Below are 12,512 nucleotides of genomic sequence, written 5' to 3'. Positions count from 1 at the left end.
CATCAGTCCTCGGCCCTCACATTTTTCTGGTCTCTTCTCAGGTTCCTCAGTGTACCAGACTCCTTGTTGTTCCCTCTCCCTGGAGTTTTCTCTCCCCTGCCTTTTCCATGATTGGCTTCTTCTCATTTTTTTCATCTCCGTTCAAATTACCTCTTTAGGGCCTTCCATGACAATCTGTCTAATGAAATATCTTCCCACCTCCCACCCAGCTACTCTAATATCACCCAGTTTGTTTTGTTAACAGTACATCACAATCAAAATTTCTTCCCTACGTGGTTTTGTTTTTTTTTTAGCTTGCATATCAACTCTCTCTACCTCTAGAATGTCAACTCCTTGAGGACAAGGATCTTAGAGTCTTGGTCATCATTACATTTTCAATATATTGAGGACTATCTGCCACACAATAGGAAATCAGTAATTATTTGTGGGATGGATGGATGGATGAATGAGATTCTTACACTTCAACATTGGCAATTGTTTAGTGTCACATTGTATAATGCTGAAGCAAATTTAGGGTGGAGCCTTGTCGACTTCTGAATTCTCACTCCAAAAAGATGCTGAAATTAGGTGAGGGAATAGAATTGCAAATTTTGCTACTGAAAACCTACAGTGCAAAATTATCTGAGCAGCATGCATTAAACGGTCACTGTGTTGAAGCAAAACACTAGAAACAGCTTGAGTTTCTTGCCTCAGATTTTGTGGTCTGTTTATAATGAGATGGCTTCTTTCTAGCAGCTTCCTTTGTCTGTTTTTAATTTGAGCATTCCCCAAATTTCTGCTGTTTCCTCTTGGAACAAACATAGGTAGAAAAATTTAGAAAACAGCTCATGGTGGTGAGAAAGACAGGGACTTCAGAGTCAGACAAACCTGAGTTTGAATCTTTGAATTCATCCCTTATTAGCTGTGTGACTGGATTTCTTACCCTGTCCAAGCCTTAGTTTTCCCATCTATAAAAATGAGATATTATTAAAATTATATATAAAACTAGTATTCTTGGACATGAGAGCTATGTTACTTTTATCTTACCTATATCCTTTCAGAGCATTTGAATAGTTTATAGTAAGAATTTCACAGGGTTCAGATTAACCATGAATTTAAACTATGACATTTTACTTGTTTCCCATTAGACTATCTTCAGAAATGTCAGTGTCTGGAGCAGTAAATTATTGTTCAGTTGCTCAGTCATGTCCGACTCTTTTCAACCCCATGGACTGCAGCATGCCAGGCTCATCTGTCCTCCATTATCTCCCGGAGTTTGCTCAAATTCATATCCATTGAGTTGGTGATGCCATCCAACCATTTCATCCTCACTCCCTTCTCCTCCTGCCTGACCAATAAATAGTAAATATTTCCTGAGCAGTAAATAGTAACACCTATAACAGTGTCTGGCACATGGTAGATACTCAGTAAATATTTGTTGAGCAGATGAGTAAGTTGTCTGTAAACGCCTTTGTCATGCATGAAAATCAACTAGATTTCTATATAGTTTGATGTTTCTTTAAAATGGAAATAATTCTTCCTCCAAATTATGCAACTGAACATTGAACAGCATCAAACCATAACTGAATGTTTCAAGACCTTATGGCACAAAACCACATTTTCCTCCGCCTGCTGTTATTTTTAAGTTCTTCTGGAATTGTTTAGTTCAGCATTTTGGAAAACCAATGAGCTCTAATATCTAAATTCAAAAATGAACCAGAAGTTTTAAAGATGTTCCTTGGACTTTGAAGAAATATTTTATCAATAATCTTTAGATTACTAGGAACTTGAAGTTGGGACTTGGTCATCATAATTGTCACCAAACGTGTTGGATAGCACTGGCTGTTGCTGCTGCTGCTGCTGCTAAGTCGCTTCAGTCGTGTCCGACTCTTTGTGACCCCATAGACGGCAGCCCACCAGGCCCCGCCGTCCCTGGGATTCTCCAGGCAAGGACACTGGAGTGGGTTGCCATTTCCTTCTCCAATGCAGGAAAGTGAAAAGTGAAAGTGAAGTCGCTCAGTCGTGTCCGACTCTTAGCAACCCCATGGACTGCAGCCTACCAGGCTCCTCCATCCATGGGATTTTCCAGTCAAGAGTACTGGAGTGGGGTGCCATTGCCTTCTCCGCACTGGTTGTTAGACACCTTAAATATCAGTAAATGTACACACACTTAGGCAATCCTAATATTTTTAAATGTGGGTTGTATATATATATGGGCTTCCCTGGTAGCTCAGCTGGTAAAGAATCTGCCTGCAATGCAGGAAACCCAGGTTTGATTTCTGGGTCAGAAAGATCCCCTGGAAAAGGGATCGCCTACCTACTCCAGTATTCATGGGCTTCCCTGGTGGCTTAGACAGTAAAGAATCTCCCTGCAGTGTGGGCAACCTGGGTTCGATTGCTGGGTTGGGAAGATCCCCTGGATGAGGGCATAGCAAACCACTCCAGTATTCTTGCCTGGATCTTGGCGGGTTACAGTCCAGGGAGTGGCAAAGAATTGGACATGACTGAGCAACTAAGCACAGCACAGCACATATATATGTATAGGGGCTTACCAGATGGTGCTAGTGGTAAAGAACCTGCCTGCCAATGCTGGAGACAGATGCAGGTTTGATCCCTGGGTTGGAAAGATCCCCTGGAGGAGAGCATGGCAACCCATTCCAGTATTCTTGCCTGGGGAATCCCATAGACAAAGGAGCCTGGTAGGCTACAGTCCATTAGGGTCTGAAAGAGTTGGACATAGTATAGCACACACACACAACGTGCATATATATACACACACACACATATATACACACACCTATACACATATATATATTCACTTTGCAGAAAATATTCATTGCTTTCAAATTTTCACCAGAAAAGCATTAACAAGTAATATGGGAAGGATACATTTCCTAAAAATTAAGAAAACAATAACAGCATCTAACCTTATACTGCATTTTAAAATGAATTGCAGATGGATTTAATATACATGAAAACTGAAATTAAAACAATCTAGAAGAAAGTATGAAAGTGAAAGTTGCTCAGTCGTGTCTGATTCTTTGTGACCCTGTGGACTACAGTGCATGGAATTCTCTAGGCCAGAATACTGGAGTGGGTAGCCTTTCCCGTCTCCAGGGGAAGAAAGTATCAGTCAGTCAGTTCAGTCGCTCAGTCGTGTCCGACTCTTTGCAAGCCCATGAATCTCAGCACACCAGGCCTCCCTGTCCATCACCAACTCCTGGAGTTCACTCAAACTCATGTGCATCGAGTCAGTGATGCCATCCAGCCATCTCATCCTCTGCCATCCCCTTCTCCTCCTGCCCCCAATCCCTCCCAGCATCAGAGTCTTTTCCAATGAGTCAACTCTTTGCATGAGGTGGCCAAAGTACTGGAGTTTCAGCTTTAGCATCATTCCTTCCAAAGAACACCCAGGACTGATTTCCTTTAGGATGGACTAGTTGGATCTCCTTGCAGTCCAAGGGACTCTCAAGAGTCTTCTCCAACACCATGGTTCAAAAGCATCAATTCTTCAGCACTCAGCTTTCTTCACAGTCCAACTCTCACATCCATACATGACCACTGGAAAAACCATAGCCTTGACTAGACAGACCTTTGTTGGCAAAGTAATGTCTCCGCTTTTGAATATACTATCTAGGTTGGTCATAACTTTCCTTCCAAGGAGTAAGTGTCTTTTAATTTCATGGCTGCAATCACCATCTGCAGTGATTTGGTAATATTTAATTGATCCTGGAGTTAAAAATGACATTCTAAGCATTAAAGCATTGAAAGAAATCACAAAGGAAATATGGAGAGATTTAACAACTAGACATAGAAAAGGTTGGTTGTTGAAAACATTTTAAACTAAAAGCCAACAATAAATTTGGTGAACTATGCTGGAGGACTGTGCCTTCCATATGTAAGAATTTCTTATAGATCAATAAGAATTCCTTAACACCTTAATAGAAAAATTGTCAAAAACATGCACAGTGCATAGAATAAGTAAAAAAAAGACCAGCAAACATATGAAAGACATTAAGCCTCACTGATAATTAAATACATGCAAACTAAAACATCAGAAATACATTTTTCATATTAACTTGGCAAAAATGCAAACAAACTAGTATTCATTACTAGCATAAATTTAATAAGTAGGGTACTCTCATACGAAAGTAACAGGAATATAAATTGCCTGAAATTTCTCAAAATTGTTAGTTTTTGTAAAAAGTGTTCATTTTACTTTTAGAGATACGTTCTATGAGGTAATAAAAAAATGTGACCATAGATTTATCTGTAGAGTGTTATTAAAGCAATTTCAATAATAGAAAATTGGAAACAACCTAAAAAACCCTGCAAGAAGGAATTGATTTTTGGAAATACTGCATTCCTGTTTTAAACAGTTACTCATTTAAAAATAATATTTTTGAGAAATTAAATAAAATACTTTGAAACTTTTAAAAACATACCCAAAGAAAGATGAATACTATAGTAAACCCTAATATGCTGCTTGTCCGTTCTATCAAGATTAAGTAATAGCAAGATGTCGTATTTGCTGCATCTGTCTCTTTCTCTCTTTTTTAGTTTGCTGAAGCATTTTAAAGCTTATATCCAGACATCATGCCATTTCATGTCCATACCTTAGCACTCATTTCTTTAAAAAATGAACATTTTCTTGCAAAAATTAGTGTCATTTTCATTACTAACACAATTAACATAATTCCTTGGTACTATCGAGAACACCAAAATAGCCCCAGTCATCTCGAAAGTTTCTGTTTCCTTCCTCACGGTATTATTTAAACCAGAGGCCAACAAACTTTTCTGAAAAGGACGAGATAGTAAATAATTTCAGCTTTGCTGGCCAGATGATCTCTGTTGTAATTATTCAGCTCTGCTTTTGTGCTTGAAAGCCACAGCCCACACCATGTAAAGGATTGGGCTGTTTTCCAGTAACATTTGATTTACAAAAGCAGGCAGCGAACAGGATTTGGCCTTCAGGCTGCAGTTTGCCAACCCCTGATTTAACTCATTCCTGTTCTCCATATTGTGTGGTGGACATTAGCTTTAAAGCTTGATTAGATTTAGGGGAAGTTTTTTTGTGGCAAAAATACTTCATGGGGAGTGCCGTGTGTTTCATCTCATAGCCCGTCAGAAGGTACATAATGTCCTTTGCCCCAGTTACGCTAAGGATACTCAGTGGGTACAAATGGGTAAGGCTTGATCCCTCTACTACAGACTCTCCGTCAGCCTTTTGTCTAATGGTTTCATCCATTGTGTTGTTGCTTAAATCTGTTATTCCATTAGAAATAATTACAAAGTTGACCCTTGTGCAACATGGGTTTAAACTGCATGAGTCCACTTATACTCAGACTTTTTTAAATGAATATATACTATGAGCTAAGGTTTGTTGAATCCTTGAATGTAGAACTGCATACACGGTGGATCAACTGCTATGTTTTACTTGGTTTTCTACTGCATGGGGTCAGCACCCCCAACCACCAACCACCCACGTGTTCAAGGGTCAACCATAGTAACTTTCTATTATTCCATCTTACTTCCATTAACCAGAATGCTTCTGTAAGAAAGAACTTTCCAATATCAGTGAGTGATTTAAGTTATCATAAAATACAGATTGTCCAGTAACAGCTTTTACAATCAGGATATTTTTTGTTTCCTTTTAATTGTTTTGGTTCCTACTAGCCTTAACAGCTTCTTTCTGTCTAACCTAACAAATTCCAGGGAAAAAAAATTTTAATAGCAGAGTAAATAAGCTGTAATGTATGTTGAAATTTTAAAAAAACAGAAAACAAGCAAGCAAGTAAATAATATGCATAAAAAATCAGTAAGAAATATACCAAATAGTTAAATATTTCTTATTGGCAGTACAATTCTAGGAAACTATTATCTCTTTATTTTTTTTACTTCTTTGTGATTTTTTGTACTCTAGATGTTCTGCATTAAAGAGTATTACTTTTATAATTTAAAAACCCAACAGAATATTTTCTTTAACTTAAGTTTCTTTAGTACATTTAAAATAATATACAAATTATTTTAAAAGGTGGTTTTGCACACTTTTTTCAGAATTTTATATAGAATAATTGTACAATTTTTAGCTGTATCCCGTATTCTCAAAGAGCTTATAATATAAAGAGAGAAGAAAATAGATTAAAAAATCATTTTTAACAACCTCCAAGCTCCAAAACTGCATTAGATATTTGTTTCTCCCATCTGTCTTTGTAGACCTTAAAATTTTTTTCCCTTAAAATCAATTTGGAAATGAGTTAGTAGTATATTTCTTACAGCACTTGAGGTGGGCCACAACTTCTGGAGGTTCCTAAATCTGTAAATATTTTTCTATTATCCTTAATCCTGTGGGTTGACATATTCAAAGAAAATAAACAGGAACAAATCAATGAAAGAACTTATTCCTCAGTATAAATAAAAGTGAATATTCATTGGAAGGACTGATGCTGAACCTGAAGTTTCAATACTTTGGCTACCTGAAGTGAAGAACCAACTTATTGGAAAAGACCCTGATGCTGGGAAAGATTGAAGACAAAAAGAAAAGTGGGCGGCAGGGGTTGAGATGGTTAGGTAACATCACCAACTCAATGGACATGAATCTGAGCAAACTCCAGGAGATAGCAGAGGACAGGGGAGCCTGGTGTGCTGCAGTTCATGGGGTCGCAAGGAGTTGGACACAACTTAGGGATACAACCACAGCAAAATAAGTGAAAGGGGGCATGTAAATTTGTCTCCTTCACTGCAAATGGTAATCATTTGGCCCTGATGAGGGTCCCTTTACCCTGAGATCCACCAGGGGCCATTCTGGACTCATGTAAGTGGAATTTTAAATTGTTGACCCCGGAAGGAAATCATCTCAAATGGATCACGCTGTAAAACATGGAAGTGCTCCTATTTCATGTATATTCTTAAAATGAAATTATACTTACCATGAATAATACCATGAGAAAGAAACATAAAAGCTCTACTATGTAAGAGCTGGTGTGGGTGTGTGTTTAAGCATGTTTTAAGAGAAAAACCCCTTTTCAGTAGAAGTGAAAATCTCCTCCACTCTCTTTCTAAAGCCTTGGAGCAAAGTTTTCCTTAAAACCAAGTTGAAATGTTCTTACTTTTCTCAGACATTCTGGAAATTTAAAACAACCCACACTTCTCTGGGTAAATCATTCAGGATTTCTGCCATTTCCTGCCCAGAAACAGTTTCTTCGTGGTATCCTCTTAGAAATTTCTGCCACTGGTAATTCCTTTATACTAACATAAGTAATGAGAATTGTAATTCTGCAAGACAGATTTAACAGTCAAAATAGCAGCAGGAAACAGAAGGCATGAAGTATTTCACTGAAGTAGGTTTAATAAAGAAATCTATTATGTGCTGGATCCACATGTAGTTTGGCATGTAGTGAGATTAGACTTGAACAACCAAAGAACATCAATTGGACTGTTCTTAGAATCTTGGAATAAATGTGAACTAAGACTGTTTTACATAGAATTCTGGAAAGGAATATTATCTTCATCTGGACTGGTGGTCTGCTTCCAGCTATGATCATGAAGTTAAAAAGGAAGAGAGGAAGAGGAGGGATTGGGAAGGGGAGGAAAGAAAGGGCCCTAAACAAGACCTGTTGAAAAAAACAAGACCTGTTGAACCACTTCTTCAGTGCTGTGCAGAAGAAAACACCTCAAGTGCCACAGTTAACCAGTTGACTCTGGTACTGAATTTCTGTTGTTTTTGCTGGGGTCTTAGTTTGCATAACTTAAAGTGTAGTCTCTGCAGTAGGAAAATTAATGGCCCCGGCCTTTCCAAAACTAGATTCCTTTGTCAGTGTTGGTTCCATTAGACAAAACAGGCAAATACCCCAAGCTTCTCTCATAACTCAGTTTTTCTGGGGTGTGGATATGCCTTAACAGGCTTACTAGTTAACAAGAACTATGCACTGGGAGAGATATTTACCAACTCCCTTTACTTGCTTATAAGCTCTATCAGTATGGGGGCTGGGTACATTCCTGTGGCTGATTCAGTGCCAAGACTGGATATATATTTGTTTAACTAATGAAAGAGGATGTCTCATATTCCCATCATTTCCCCCTCAAAATGAAGTGTAATACCAGACAGTTAAGAGATGATAAATGAATACTAGTTTACCAGGTGGTGATTCAAATGCTGTATGAGGTACCTGAAGTTAAAAATTTATTCAAGTATTCATCTTCTCAATCCCTGCCCTGGAGATAACAGCTGTAAATTTTGATGGCAAGTGAGACATACATGCCAGGTGAAAAATTGCTACTGCCTTCCGTAAACTGCTACCATTCTGAATAATTTTAGTCCCCAATTTTTAATCAGACATGTAGTCCTTGAAATGACTAGTACTGAAAACATGGCATGCACACATTCCTTCTTGTTTAACTCTGGCTAAATGAGAGTAGAACCAAACAAAGCGTGTTCGTTTTCTATCTATTTAAATTACAGTTTTGACAGTGTTTCTCAATACTGGAAACTGTTTAATTTTGTCCCTTGGAGTCAGATTTCTCAAGAAAAATTGCTTTCGAGGGTAGAGAATCTGAAGCATGACTTTTTGTTAATTTGGGCCATCTCTCTTTCAAAAGAAGTAACTTATGGAACTGACTCATAAGGAAATACTTTTAAAGACAACAGGTAATTTTGGATGATTAGACTTCATTCATTTGGGTTTATCTGCTTTGGGATAGGAATCAGGAACCAGGCTCTCTTGAGGCCATGGGCAGACCTGTTGAGCCTCATAAAAGTACTGGAATCTGTCTTTGCACCTTAAGAAAGGAGCTCAGATTTCTTTGGACTGAAGCATGGGACAGGCAAAAGTAAGAAGCCAGGGACAAGAGTGAAATAGCTGAGCTGTAGCAGCCAAGAGGATTCTCATCACTTTGTGATTCAGGGCCACAGTTTCTTCAATTCAAGAAGAACATAGCACATTTAAAAGAGCAGCAAAGACAGAAGGTATGAACGGTGCACTAAAAACCATTTACTTCTAGAAATGGACCACTGAGATCCGATATAGACTATTATGTCCAAAAGTCTAAAAGGATACGTCATTTTACTAATGCCAAGTTCACTTTGTTCTAGTAGCTGGGATATTTCATAACAAAAATTGAAATAAAGGCCAAAAATGAAGCAATGGCAATTACTTTTTAGATGGATTATCTAGTCATGTTAATTCAGGCAACCAGTATATTTTATTCAGTCCTAGTTCTGTTTCTGTCTTCATTCAAGCCATGAAGTTTTATGATAGCCTTTGATAGATGGCAAATTATTTTAGTTCCTTTAATATTTATAAAAGTATAGTAGTCCTAAAAGTTATTAGTACCAAATTCATTTAGTAGTATTCATTAGTACTATTCATTTTTTTGCCTACTTAGTTACTAAAATAGCTCTGCTGTCAAAATATTTCCATATAATAGAGAATTTTTCAGCAATGAAAATTTACCACTAATTGATTATTTTGAGTAGACATACTTTTAAGTAATGCTGACTGGCTTTACATTCCATACATTTCTCCTCAACACAGTATTAATGAATTAATCAACCATTATAAACATTTAGTAGATATGGAAAGAACTTAAAGGAATCAGCAGTGTAACTTTCTTGTTTGCTTAATAAGTATTTACAAGGTCACTGCGTATTATGCATATTAACTTACATTAATAACTATGGTAGTTAATATATAGCTTGAGAGTTAAGGGAACATTTCTAATTTGAGTATTATTTTTATTTTGCCCATTTACCCCTGACAGCAAGATATCTGACTGATGTCCTTTTGGTTTGGATAGGTGCGTTCGATGATAAAACAGGATCACTGTCTTCTGATTCCTTGAACTCCTGAAGTCAGCTGCCTTCTCTTTCAAACTCTGGCAACCAACTGATGGGTCCAGTAATTGAAAACTGGGTGTGGTCAATAACATTCAAGCAACTTTTTCCTAATACAGACAACCCTGAAGAATTCATATCAATAATTCTGAATTGCTCTGACAAACGTTTTATTACTAACCCCATCAGAAATGTGTGGATGAATATGAACCAGCAGTATACCACCTAAAGTCTTAAACAACAGGCATAATTTAGGTTTGGACAACAAGAATGTCACAGAAATATTTGTGATCCAAAAGTCTTACAGGGTTTTGCCTTAGAATCTATTCTTTGATCGTTGGTATTTCCTTTGTTAATGTGATTGGCCAGAATATGGAAAATAAAAGGCAAGTCATCCACAGGAGTTAGCCTGTGCCTCCTGAGCAGAGTATGTGCGTGTGAGTGCGCGTGGGCATGGCTCACTGCCTGGCTCCCCTGCACCATCATTGATCTCCTCCTCCTCATTAAACACTCGTCGATTCCTGTCTTCCAGATGACACAGGCTGCCCTAGTAGCCAGTCAGTATCGCCTGTGAAGACGCCCTCAGATGCTGGGAACAGCCCCATTGGCTTTTGCCCTGGAAGTGATGAAGACTGTACCAGAAAGAAATGCACAATTGGAATGGTTGGTGAGGGAAGCCTCCAGTCAGCGCGACATAAGAAGGAACCGAAGTCAGGCCTCGTAAAGCCAGGTAAGTGACCTTACTCTTCATGTTCTTATCAGAGCAATATGACTGGAGTGGTTTCAAGTGAAATTTGAAATGAAGCCCCTGGATATCAGGATGAGGAACACTAATGCCTAGTACCCAGAAATATCTTTTTTTTTTCTACAAAAAGAGATAGAGCAGAGAGTGGAATATTTTCTATACTAGTTGTTAATTGAGAATGCATAGTGATATATGTGTCTATTATAAAGACATGTTAAAAAGGGAGGCGATTTGAAGAAATGTTAACTGAATGGTCTAATAGACATTTAAACTATATAATTAAATCTAGCATAAGTTATACTAAGAAATTACTCAGTACCATCTAAACTATGCACAGATTGTGAAAAGAACAGGTTATCTTGAGGCAGATCTGTAAGGCTGGGAGTGCTTGCTAACCTAGCTATTTTATTTGCTTTTTTAAGACTGAAATATGAGTATGCTGCTATATGTGTGTATGTGTGTTTATGTATATATATAGAATGTTCAATAATGACAAAATAGTAAAAGCTTTGAGATGAAATGGAGATCATTATTACAGTGAATAAGATGCCATGAACTTCAGAACAGTTCTCAGAATTTGCAATATAACAATAAGTATTTTACATCTCAAAAATATATACAGTGTATGAGCAAATAAAGTTTTAGTCAAACTAAAGCTATAACTTGAAAGTAAAAGGACCTGAATATTGGCATTGAGAGACAACCCCTATAATATTGTCATTTTCTTCAATATCACCAGTTGTGCTATACATATTAATGAGCCTGAAAAGACAGATTAATGGCTTGCATGAGTTCCATTCCTTACATTTGTCTTCTAATTTTTGTTTGGTGATGACATTATTGTGCAAGGAGCTGTAGGTGGCTTTATTTCAATGGAGCCAAAGCTTGGTCCTTGTCTGCTTCCATTGGGAGGTCCTACATCCACTTCCATCTCTCTCCGCTTTTGTTCTTCATGAAGAATTGATATGCAGAGCATATCTTAATGAATTATTCTTCATCTTGCTTTTGGTCAATCAGAAAAAATGCCGTTTAATTTGAGAGCAAAATTTAAACTGTGTGAGGAAGAAATCCTTTATTTCCTATTGGTTCCTGGTAAATGTCAGTCAAGATGAATTTGTTGTCTTTTGCTTTGGTATAATATGAAAAAGAAAGGAAATGATACACAGTGGAGAAGACAGCATAGGAGAAAGATGGATATTATAAAAGAGATGTTAAGTACCCCTTTTTATGCCTTTTATGCTCTTTTATATACTTAAGACAGAGACAGTGTGTTCAAGAATGTCATATAATTATTGTATTGTTGTTATTGAGTCGCTAAGTTGTATCCAAATGTAATTATGGTCAAGAAATAAACCATTACCTTGTGTATTCAGAAACTAGAATGTCCTTCCTCTCTTCCCCAGCTCGGCTGTCCTTTTAAAAAATTAAGATATAATTCACATACTATAAAATTCACCCCTTTAAAGTGTACATTTCCATGGTATTTAGTATATTCAAAAGATTGTACAAACATTACCACTGTCCAATTTCAGGGCACTTTTATATCCCTCCAAAGAAGCCCCATACCCATGAGACGTCACTGTCCACTCTTCCTTTCTCCCAGCCCCTGACAACGACTTACGTGCCCTCTGTCTGATCTGCCTGTTCTGGACATCACGTATAATGGCATTGTATAATCTATGGCCTTTTGTGTTTGGCTTCTTTTGCTTAGCATGATGTTTTCAAGGTTCATGCACTAGCCCATCATTCTTTTTATGGCTCAGTAATATTCTACTGTATGAATATACCACATTTTAAAGTAAACTTTTGGTGAGAAATTTTGGATGTACAGAAAAATTGAGCACCCAGTACAGGGTTCTCATATCCCCTACGATATCTCATATCTCATACCACTACCTCCAGCTTCTTCTATTATTAACATCTTGGCTTAGTGTGGTGTCACACCACATTTTGCTT

General features: G+C 37.5%; 1 protein-coding gene across 19 annotated transcripts in view; it reads left to right on the top strand.

Moving 5' to 3' along the window:
• The window catches only part of SYBU (syntabulin), an 88,225-nt gene that overhangs the window by 17,706 nt on the left and 58,007 nt on the right, over window positions 1-12,512 (top strand). For all 19 annotated transcript variants that reach the window (XM_086335369.1, XM_086335375.1, XM_086335368.1 and 16 more), the window contains one exon: window positions 10,344-10,541. In XM_086335369.1, the coding sequence (XP_086191495.1) occupies window positions 10,344-10,541 (198 nt within the window). The remainder of the gene's footprint in view (window positions 1-10,343; window positions 10,542-12,512) is intronic.

Source organism: Bos grunniens, chromosome 14 (assembly GCF_055505025.1).
Source record: "Bos grunniens cultivar Pamir isolate PY7600 chromosome 14, Bosgru_T2T1.0, whole genome shotgun sequence".
Lineage (NCBI taxonomy): Eukaryota > Metazoa > Chordata > Mammalia > Artiodactyla > Bovidae > Bos > Bos grunniens.
This window is presented reverse-complemented; position numbering and strand designations above follow the sequence as displayed.